Source organism: Stegastes partitus, unplaced genomic scaffold, assembly GCF_000690725.1.
Source record: "Stegastes partitus isolate 25-593 unplaced genomic scaffold, Stegastes_partitus-1.0.2 Scaffold1711, whole genome shotgun sequence".
In the NCBI taxonomy this organism is placed as follows: Eukaryota; Metazoa; Chordata; class Actinopteri; family Pomacentridae; genus Stegastes; species Stegastes partitus.
This window is the reverse complement of record NW_007579442.1, coordinates 116,058-127,096: the sequence shown is the minus strand read 5'-3', so window position 1 is coordinate 127,096 and position 11,039 is coordinate 116,058. Positions and strand designations below refer to the sequence as shown.

General features: G+C 46.9%; 1 protein-coding gene across 1 annotated transcript; it reads right to left on the bottom strand.

The window, feature by feature from the left end:
* Positions 1-249: 249 nt before the first annotated feature.
* Positions 250-6,691, bottom strand: hand2 (heart and neural crest derivatives expressed 2). The gene is made up of 2 exons (XM_008301783.1): positions 5,710-6,691; positions 250-1,177 (listed from the first exon to the last, which is right to left on the bottom strand). The coding sequence occupies exons 1-2, from the start codon at positions 6,331-6,333 to the stop codon at positions 1,046-1,048; spliced, it is 756 nt and encodes a 251-aa protein (XP_008300005.1). The 5' UTR covers positions 6,334-6,691; the 3' UTR covers positions 250-1,045.
* Positions 6,692-11,039: the final 4,348 nt, after the last annotated feature.

Genomic DNA, 11,039 nt, shown 5'->3' with positions numbered 1-11,039 from the left:
AACATAAATATGAAAAAACATCCTTCAAAAAGCGGATATGAGAAGAAATTAAACGGTTTTTTCTTTTTCCTGTTTTGTCTTAAAATATATTCATGTGTAAATCTGACATCAGCCTTTATGTTTAAAACCTTTTTTCCTCCTTTCTTGTGTTTTCTTATTGGAAATAACGCTCTCTGTTGTGTTCTGTTCTGCTCTGTTCTGTCTGAGCGGCCCGGAGCGACAAACCAGGCCAGCGGCACCACGACCAGCTACCAGGCGCTGCTTTATTCATTCATCACACCGTTTACATCCCGCACGCAGGCGCAGCGCGCGGCCGGTTACATCATCACCACCACGGACACTGCGTCACCGCCGTGACGTCACTACATGTACAACTGGGACGGAGAGAGAGAGAGAGAGAGAGAGAGAGAGAGAGAGAGAGAGAGAGAGAGAGAGAGACATGTTCACATGGAGCTGTCCTGTATCACAGATGCTCAGTCTGTCCGCTGTCAGTCCGCCACAGGCCTGTGATCCTCCCAACGGGCAAATTGCACATAAATATATTCCATTAAATAAAGCCGAGAGCGTGTGTGTGTGTGTGTGTGTGTGTGTGTGTGTGTGTGTGTGTAGGTGTAGGTGTGTAGGTGTGTGTGTGTCGGACAGAAACAGAGGACTGGTTCCGCCGGTCCTCGGCTCGGTTCCTGGTAGAACATAACTGAGAGCGCACGGAGCCTCCTTCAGCACCAGACGGGCAGCAGGCTGCGGGTTCTACTGGTTCACTGATGAGGCCTCACAACATCTAACAAAACGTCTGTGTTCTTCTTCCTACTAGTTCTGCAGTAAATGTGTGTGGTTCTGATTCTGATCCCGGGGTGAAGCTTGGGGGGGGACCAGCGTCAGAGCGCCTTTAGCCGGATAACAGTTATAAATCCCAAGTTATGTTCTATCAGCTGCCACCGGCCTCCACGGCGACGTGAACGCGCTCCAGCGGCGTCCTCTGCTGCGGGAGGCCCGGACGTCCACAGACACGACAGCGGCCCGCGGACGAGGTTCTGCGAGGCCCGAGCTACTGCTTGAGTTCCAGAGCCCAGACATGCTGCGGCCAGCCCGTCCGCCCTTTGCTCTTCTTATCGCCCGCTGACGAGGAGGACGACGACGAGGAGGACGATGATGAAGAGGCTGTCTTCGGGATCTCCACCTGCGGGGACACGACAGTTATTCTCAGGATGCGTGTCCATGCAGTCATGTGCTCTATATGGACCAGGCTTCTGCATTTAGGAGGAAACACTAAATCACACACAGTCCACAGTGTGAGGCCGGCGCGCGCAGCGACGCACGGTCCGGACCGCCAGCCTGAAGGACCGACAGCCTGAAGGACCGACAGCCTGAAGGATCGACAGACCGACGGACCGACAGCCTGCGGTGGTCGGCAGGCAGCAGCTCACGAACGTGCCTCTCAGACAGAACGCTTCCCTCCAGCTACTGCTTCATATTTTTAACGCCATGTTGCGTAAACTTGTGGTTTTGGTGCCAGCAGCTGAGCCTGAACAGAAATATGTTCTAATAATACCAAACAGCAATATAGCAGCAGCAAAATATACTCCCGCAGTTAGAAATTTAAATTTAAATTTAGTTTTTAGAAACTACTTGTTTTTATATCTCTATATATTTTTATACAAACAGGTTTCTTCCTTTTTCATTTGGCCTAAATGCGCGTAAACTCCAAACGGACGCACAAAGTGTTCGTAGCTCGGTTTAAAGGATCACGGAAATACGGCCGAGATCCACCGAGCTGCTTCTTATTAATAATAATAATAATAATAATAATAATAATAATAATAATAAAATTAAATTCCCTTGGACTGTACAAAAATATGGCTGATTTTGTTTTTTATTTCTGGAAATTTTTAAAAAGATGAGGTACGTTTGGTTCTGTAAATATCAAAACATGTTTCCTGCCTAACCTTAAGTATTATTATTACTATTATTATTATCATTATTATTATTATTATTATTATTATTATTATTACTATTGTTAGTATTATTATTATTTTAGCAGCAGAGTCACAGGTCCAGTTGGATGTGATCAAACAGACTCATTAAAAACGGATTTGTAATGCTGCTAGTTCCTGACTGAGCCAGAACAGAACCTGGACTCTGACTGTGTTCAACCCAATCAGCGGCATATTCGCCATTTACTCTCCAACCGTATTTCCCTCCTGAGCAGCCGGTCGTGCAGCCGTGAGCCGCTCCTCGGTTCGGCTCACACACACCATCCAGCAGCACAGAGCAGCCAGTTGGGCCTGAGTTCGGCTCAACACAGCCGAACATACAAAATACCAAACCGTGTGTTCTGCAGCAACGCTTACAAGCAAATGAAGGATTTTAATTTTTACTCCTGATTCATTTCAAAGCTTCTTAAATGCAGGAGGTTTAATGTTTTATCCACTTGCTTTATCTGCAGCCTCTAAGCAGCCGCGCTACTGGCGGCTTAAATCCACTAAAAAAGTAAAACGAAATAAAAAATAAGTGATTTTAAAAGGAGCTCGTCGGTTCTTAACACCTACAGAAATTCATAAACGATCAGGCAAATTTGCGCCATTTTTGAACTGAGCGTGAGCATTTTTATTTATTTATTTATTTTTTAAAATCAAGTCTAGTGTAATAATAACCCAGACTGGCAGATAGATTATTTCTGTATTAATAAAGCCACGAGGTCCAATAAAACTCGAGTGTTTCCTGCAGGACGTGGAGCGGCTGCATCCGAATAAACAGAAATACAGAACAAACGCATCCTCACAATAAAAATAGAATTATGCACAATACTAGTGATAATAATTGTGGTGGATAATTTCACTCTCTAGCCTCCAGACTATGGTTCCAGAATATTTACAAGAGCGCAGCACTTTCTTCACGTTAATAATTATTTCTATAATCACCTAAAATATCACTGATGCTGATATTTATTTTTATTTAACCAGATATTGTTTTGCAGTCACTTTAAACAGCCTGCAGGTCTCCTGTGGAGGAGGCTGCTGCTCCCAGTGGCTCCTTCTTTAGTTTTTAGAAACGCTTCACTGGAGGATCTTTTAAGACTATTGCAGCAAAATGCTTGGCATTGAGTGTGAGCCGCTTGTCAGGAGGCTGGCAGCTTTAAAATATGAACATCACTCCAAAACAGCACCAAACACGATGCCGAAATATCAACTAAAACCCTACAACAAGAATAAATGAATGCAAATAATCCTGCAAGCACATCTATATACATGTTGTAATGACTGGGTGCTGAGCAGCTCTGTGATGCTCCACGTTTAGCTTTAGAATTAAATCGCTGCACACGTTTATAATGATGGTTTAAAGCAGAGCCTGGAACGAGTCAGACTGATCAAACCAAACGTTGATTTTGCACAAATTGGATCTCAGCAATATTTAACTGTGGTACAACAAACTAAACAAACACACAGGAACCGGCCTGATCCTCCTCCTCCTCCTCCTCAGAGCTCCTTCCTCCTAAACACACCTTCAAGTCACTTGTGGGTGAATCACTGCAGCATTAATGGTGGAGCACACATTAAGGGCTTACCTCCGCTCATCTCTCTGAGCCGGGGTTCATCCGAACAACACATTTGGAGGATTTTTAAAAACTAATTAAAGAATTTTGTTGCCAGACTTTTATTGGTGCGGCAGGCGGGGGAGTCCAGAGCTGGAGCTTCATGAAGGAGCTGACATGAGTTATGAACAGGACTAGATTCTCCTATTAGCAGCTGCAGTTTGAAATGTGAGGAAAAGAAAAAAAACTTCTTTCTGGCTTCAATTAGGGCTTCTGCGCCATGCTTCCTATAGGCAGCACGTTGGACGACGGACAGGAAGCAATTATTCTCCTCTATTCTCCTCTGACATGCTGTTGTTCGTTCCTACACATCATCTCAGTGCTGGACAAAAGTCCACGCTATAGCTGTGGGCAGGAGAAGGTGATGAATGAGGCTGCAGGAGCAGCTACAAGATGCTGGGCTCTGCCTGCATGTAGTAAACACAAAGGTCACCCGCCATGACCTTTACATGTCACCATAAAGAGGATAGGACGCTCACATGTGAATAAAATAGCAGGAATGTGGCTGCTGCGTTTGGATGTCTGGGATCAGCGGAGTGCAAAAGGCAAAGCGAAGACAGTTGGGGACCTTAAATATCTTTTCCAAACAAATAAAGGCCCAGTAAATCAGCAGCTATGGGATATGGGGGCAGCAGAGGCGGAGCCGGGACCAAAACTATGCGGATAATATCGCAGGCTGTGAGGATAAAAACCAGCAAAAGTGTTGCGAGGAATAATAGCAGGACCTGGCCCCTCCTGGCTCCAAGCTGTCTGAGAATGGCAACCAGGGTCCTGGCTCGGCTCTTATGGCGACTCCATCATTCGTACGATGTGCCACTTCTGTGTACAATCTGTATCAGTGGTACCGGCAGGAGCTGGGCTGCTTTTTTCTTTACTGACTGAAGGTTCAGGGGTCAGGTGGCCGATACGCAAACACACTCACATTTTACTGTTTACTCTCTCTTCACTGGCTGCTTTTTTTTTTTTAAATTGCTGCCCCCCAAATAAACGGGGCTATAAGATTACCGTGTATGTGAGTGTAATTCGTGCACAGGAGAGGCCTCTTTCTGTTTCCTCTGCTGGCTGCTCAGAGCTGCTAAACTAAAAACTAAAAGCTGCCACATGGAGCTGCACATTTCTACTGCGGTTGTGCGTCTGCACGGAAGGAGAGAGAACAAACATGGACGCGTAAAATTATTATAAAATATGCAGCAACCGCTCTCTCCCGTGTGTGTGTGTGTGTGTGTGTGTGTGTGCGTGTGTGTGTGTGTGTATTATTGTATAGAGGGCCAGGCAGCCTCCAGACCAGCAGCACAACACCAGTCGGTAAAACTAAAGCAGCCTAAATTCAAAGTCTTTCTCTTGTTTGGATCAGAACCTGCTCATGAGGCCCGAAATTCAACCAGCGAATTGTTAGAATTATTCATACAGAAAGCAGCTCTATGTACAGTTTTTTAATTTTATTTTTAAGAATTTCTTGTCGGAAGACACTTTGCAAAAATAAACACATCTGTGTAATATTAAATCGCACGTTTTAAAGATTATAAACTAGGTTGTCTCGGATGGTACAAACTCCGGAGCAGCGTCCGGGCCGCTGGAGCTCCAGTCCGGCTCTGCTCGGCGTGTTTACGGCTCTCGGGCGGACAGGAGGCTGGTTAACAGAGTGTCTGCTGGAGGAGCAGAGCTGATGAGACAGGCTGTTTGCTTGGCCGACTGACCTCCACTCATTAATCTTCGTGAGATAAACCATTAAAGAACGAGGAATATCTGGATCTCCGAACAGCATCTGAGCTCTTCTCCAGAAGGTCACGTCCGGGAAAAACAACAGAACCAAAAGAGAACCTACATTTATCTGAATTTATATTTACAGAAGTGTTTGTCCTGTTAAACCTGAGCTCCAACAACGCCACAAACACCCTCAATAATAAGAACAATAAAAACAACAGGGTTTTGTTGTTGTTGTTTTTCCCCACATAGAAAACCAAGTGAGCGGATCCTCGGCAGCTCCAGCTCCGGCTCCACACTGGGCCGGACCTGGAGCTGCTTTCTGTTTAACTGGGAGGTGAAGCTACACGGAGCTAGCCCGGGCAGGACCCCGGTCTGCTCCCCACACTGCGCTCCAGGCCGCCGGCCGCTCTTACCGCCTCTCTCTTCCTGCGCTCCTCCCGAGCCTCCGTCTTTTTCAGCTCGGCCTTGAAGGCCTGCGTGTCTCCGTGCTGGCCGTCCTTGTCCAGGATGTCCATCAGGTAGGAGATGTAGCTGGTGGCCAGCCGCAGCGTCTTGATCTTGGACAGCTTGGTGTCGGCCGGGACGTTGGGGATGCACTCCCGCAGCTCCGCGAAGGCCGAGTTGATGCTCTGGGTCCGCCGCCGCTCCTTGCGGTTGGCCGTGGGTCTCCGCTTCACGGGCCGCGGGTGCGTGTGGTGGTGGTGGTGGTGCATACCGACCGTGTTTCCGTTGACTGAGATGGTGCCGGGACCCGGAACCAGGCCGCCGGGGCCGTAGTGGTGGTGGTGGTGGTGGTGGGGGTCCAGGCCGCCGCTGGAGCCGCCGCCGCTGTTGCTGTGGTACTCTGGGCTGTAGCCGGGCGCGAGGCTGTACTCAGTGGGAGACATGTCCGCGTGGCTGATTAGCCAGCTCGTGAAGTACGGAGGCGCGCCGGTGTCCTCGTGACACCGACCGGCCGCCGCAGCGTGTAAGGAGTAGTGGTGGCTGTCGTGGTGGTGCATGACCGGGTGGTGAGGGAAGCCCGAGACCAGGCTCATAGTGGCACACACCTGGGCACGCGCACATACACACTCTCTAACACGCACACGCACGCGCGCACGCACGCACGCGCAGGTCCTTTCGGGATGCTGCAGCGGTGAAGCGTCTCGGCCGTTCAGCTGCTGCTCACAGCAGATGTTTGCATCCTGAACGCTGCATCCAGCGGCTTCCGCGCGTCAGGGCCGCCGTGGGGCGGCGGGGGGCTGGAGGGCCGCTCACGCCTCCTCCCGGGACATGGTCCTGCTCCGTCTCCTTCTGGGAATAGATGTGCGCAGAGCTGCTTCCTCCGTGTGCTCTCACTCAGTGCGCCGTCCTCCTGTGGCCGCCGCTCCTCATGCCGTCCTCAGTCAGCTGTGAGCAGCACCAGTCCGGCCAGACACCGGGTCGCTACTGGCTGCTCCCGCTCAGCTATTGGAAGCCCTGCTGGCCGCCGTTACTACGTCATCGGCACTACCGGGGCGGAGCCCGTGACCTCACGCCGTGCGCCAGCCAATAGCGGCGCGCCGCAGCTCTGTTTACTTGTCAGCGGGCCGCTGAGCGGACCCGCTGGCGCACACGCGCGCGCGGGCTGGCCTCGTTGACGCGCACAGCAACCATGATCAGAGAAGGATGAGCAAGAGGATCCGGTCCTGGTCCACTAGCAGCCGGCACACGAGGCCCAGACCGTGTCCCCAGTCTGCAGGGCAGGCCCGCCGGAGGACCCGGTCCGACCCGGAGGCGCTGATCTGGACTCGAACTGGGTTTGAACGAAAACTAGCTGCTGTTGTGCTCCATTTGAAAAAGCTGCACTTATTAATATAGACACGAGATTAAGGAGGTGAGACTGCTGGTGCTCCTGGTCTGAGGAGGCTTCCTGTTCATAACCAACATCTACTGAGACTAGAAGCTGCGTTCAGGCTGCACGTCGGTCCTCATCCTGCACGGCCAGCGGACTGAAGCGAGCTTTATTCCTCTAATTTAACATTTATTCAGCGGACGTTTGGACGGATGCACTGTTCTGATAGGTCTCATTTGTGGCCTGTTTTTTTTCTTCTTAATTTTATCTGCAACACATCAGCTTCCTGCGTTTCATTTCTAAATAATTAAATATGGGAGTTTTTACTCACTGACACACACACACACACACACACACACACACACACACACACACACACTCATATAAGGCGGCAATTATTGGATCCAAAGGTTAATCACATTTGGTCCTGTACTTTAAAAATCTCACTGACGATAATTAAACAAAAATGCCACATTAGCTACAGGTTAAAGGAACGCATTTATTTTTTGTTGTTAAATTAACAGCAACCAGTTTTACCTGCATGCAAAATCAACATAATCATATTATAATTGTACATTTGTAATTAAATTGTTAGAAAATACCTTCTGTAAAAAAATAATAATAATTGCAGCAAATATAATATTAGAATATTTTAGAAATCTCAGTATTCATATATATTCTAAACTGCGTTAGAGCTGTATTACGCGTTTCCACTGATCTTTACAATCCTTTTTAAAATAGTTTATTGCTGCTTTCTCAACACCCAGTTTCCAATCTAATAACCAGTGAGACCAAATTAAAGCAAATGAACGGAGACGAAAGAGCAGCACGGCCCAAAATAACAAGAACACCAGCAGTGGACCCATTTATATGTCAGTATAATAATAATAATAATAATAATAATAATAATAATAATAATAATAATAATAGATATTTGTTATTTGCTTTACCTGTGAGCAAATGTGTAAACAATCTTGATGTGAATGGATCGTGTAATATCGCTGCTGTCTTGCCTCGACGTGACATTTAGGTCCTCTATAAAACGCTCAGTATCAGGAAAGCTAAACGGGCAGCATGTCAGAGCCCGGAGCAGCCCGGAGCGGCCCGGAGCGGCCCGGAGTAGAGCCGGCTCCGTGACCCGCAGCGCGCACCGGAGCCGCGCACGGGTCCGACCTGTGTCTGCATCCAAGGCCACAGTTGTTCTCTCCTCTGTGAGGAACCAGCGACCACGTGCAGCCTATAAAATAACTCAAATTATGCAACAACTCTAAATATATATACGAGCATAAAAGCTGCTGTTTGCAGCTGGATTGGGAGAGAGAGGCACCGATCAAATGACCTCCTCCATGACTCAACCCAGGACCGGCTGTCTTCTGTCCTCATGTATAAAATCAATAAATATACTAAATAAATATGTTTAATTTAAACCTGGTCCCGCTGCTATGCATCCTATAGATGTCTCCTCGCCAACAAACTGAGTCACTACAATACTTTTTCGCATATTTATTTATTTATTTTTTATTTTTTAAAAGTATTTTCAATTTAAAATAAACACGTGGAGGGAAGCTGTACCACTGTGTGCCCTACCAAATCAACTGATTGACTAAATCTAATAAAAAATTTGTCATTTGGAAAATGTCCTTCTCAGGCCTTGGGGGTCAACTGAAGAGCATTCAAGGATCTCTGAAGACTTCCCAGGACCCCTGACAGCTCACCTGATGCAGACACTTCCAGGATCCATGGCACCGGAAAACCCAACAAGCACCAGTGAAATGGAAACCAGTGGAGTGACTCTGAGCCTCGATGTCTGCACACAAAACAATTCAGCCCCATTATTTATCTGGAGCTGAAGAAGAGGGAACACGTGTGGTTGTTGGGTTTGGTTCTGTTGCTGATGTGCACTGCTGTAAATGTGAGACTGAAGCAAAGGCCTTAAACACAACTACCAAACTTCAGAAAATGTCCCCAGCCTGGACGGAAGCAGCAGGACGTTGTAATGGGAGATTATAGAACAAGGAACACGCATGCATCCACCACCGCAGAGCAACAGCCAGAACAACAGAATCCTGTGCTTGGAATTGTGCACAGCGGTGATGTGACGCTGGAGTGCAGGAGGTCACTGGTCCTGGCTGTGGACACGCCGAACATCAGCAGTGGCCAGATGGCAGCTAAGCTCAATTAGCAGTTCTGATGAAACAATGGGGGGCTGGAGAAGCCAGCAGCGACGCCGTGGACCACCAGGACCTGTCGCAACACAGTGTCTCTGTTGCTGACAGAACCTGCTGCTCTTACGACTGAGCCAGTGGAAGTGAAATGCATGTTTTGGGTCGAGCACAGCGGTTCAACCGACGACTAACACGGTTGCTTTGTAGCACTTCCACGTTAGCTCCTCCTGATGAGTGTAAATCCAACACTCACCGTCCTCTGAGTTCTGCTGTGGTCTTTGTAAACGGTTCCCCACAACTGTTTTGCTGAAAACTGCTTCCCACTGGGGCTGAAAATCCAGTCGATGTTCTGGTTCCGGTGCTCCACAGAGCTGCTGTGGGCTGCAGAGTAGAGAGGTGACAGATCATCCTATTACTACTGTATGTAATTAGCGCAGCTTTAAATACAGACATCTTGAATAAATTCACCTAAAACACTGATATTGATACTTGAGGCTTTGATCCACATTTATTTCAGTCTGGTGTGTTTATCACTGGCTGTTGTCTCCACATCTGTCGTATTGATTCAGGAAAACAAGGAACAACAGCAAGTAAACAGTGCTGAAGGAAACATGCTATTTGTCAGCATTTGTATTTGCAGCAACGCCCAAAAAGTTGGAATAATTTTTATTTTCAGACACATTCCTCCTTTTATTTCTATTCATACACATCCCGCTGACCAGGTGCACTGATTACAGGTGACACCAGTTCTGACTGGTGGGACGTCCTGCCCACTGACACCATCAACCAGGACAGGACGCCACCATGTCTCAGAGGTGGCCAGACTCAATATTAGTGGCATTTAAAATGGAGTAATATTGGACTTTCTGATGCATTAAACCCCCTCGAATACGTGTTTCGTGTTAAATTGATCGAGGTTAAAAAACTGAATCAAAATCTTTAATCTTCTTGTTGAATACCTCCAGTTTAGTTAAAGCCTGAATACACAGTTTGCTAAAGTTAATTATGGTTTATTTTGTTTTATTGTGATATGTGTTGTATGTATATTGTGAGATCAATAAAGTTTTGAAAAGATATACACTGATTGCATCGTCACAATCATTTCATGAGAAGAGGTAAAAAATTATTTTATTCCAACTTTTAGGGCAACAGTACATATAAATACACACACACACACACACACATATTTATATATATATATATATATATGGGTTTTGATGTATGAAGTCTATGAGATTATAAGTTTATATATTTACTGCTATTAGTGGAAACAATAAGAAGTGTAAATTAATTAACTATAGGCCTAAAAAAAAGCTCTAAGTGATAGTTAAAGGCTGTGACTAGTTCAAGCCTAAACACTTTTACAGCATGTTTGGAGGCTCCAGTTGGTTATAAATGGTTCCTAAAAGGTTCTGAGTCCTGGTAGGATTTCTCCTGAGCAGTAGTAGTATTAGTGTGGGAGACGGACCTGAGGAGGTAGAATGTGTGGAGGAATTCTGTGAGGAAGGCATATGATTTATATTTGTTTAAGTGTTGAACGGGGGGGGGCTGCATTCTGTGTGTGTGTGTGTGTGTGTGTGTGTGTGTGTGTGTGTGTGTGTGTGTGCACGCTCTGGCCTGCTCTGTGTAATCCATCTATGCGAATGGGAGCTGTTGCAGTAATTTAGATCGGTTTGTGTCTCCTGATAATGATACATAATTAGACTGTAGGTCAGTCGGTCAGACTCCTGATCTCTCTCTCTCTCTCTCTCTGTCTCTGTGTCTC

What these genes read in the sequence shown, in the direction of transcription:
- hand2 (XM_008301783.1), bottom strand. Translation starts at nt 6,333, where the DNA reads ATGAGCCTGGTCTCGGGCTTCCCTCACCACCCGGTCATGCACCACCAC. An exon ending in AGCGCAGGAAGAGAGAGGCG is followed by an intron (nt 1,178 to 5,709) that starts GTAAGAGCGGCC and finishes GTGTCCCCGCAG; the next exon opens with GTGGAGATCCCGAAGACAGC.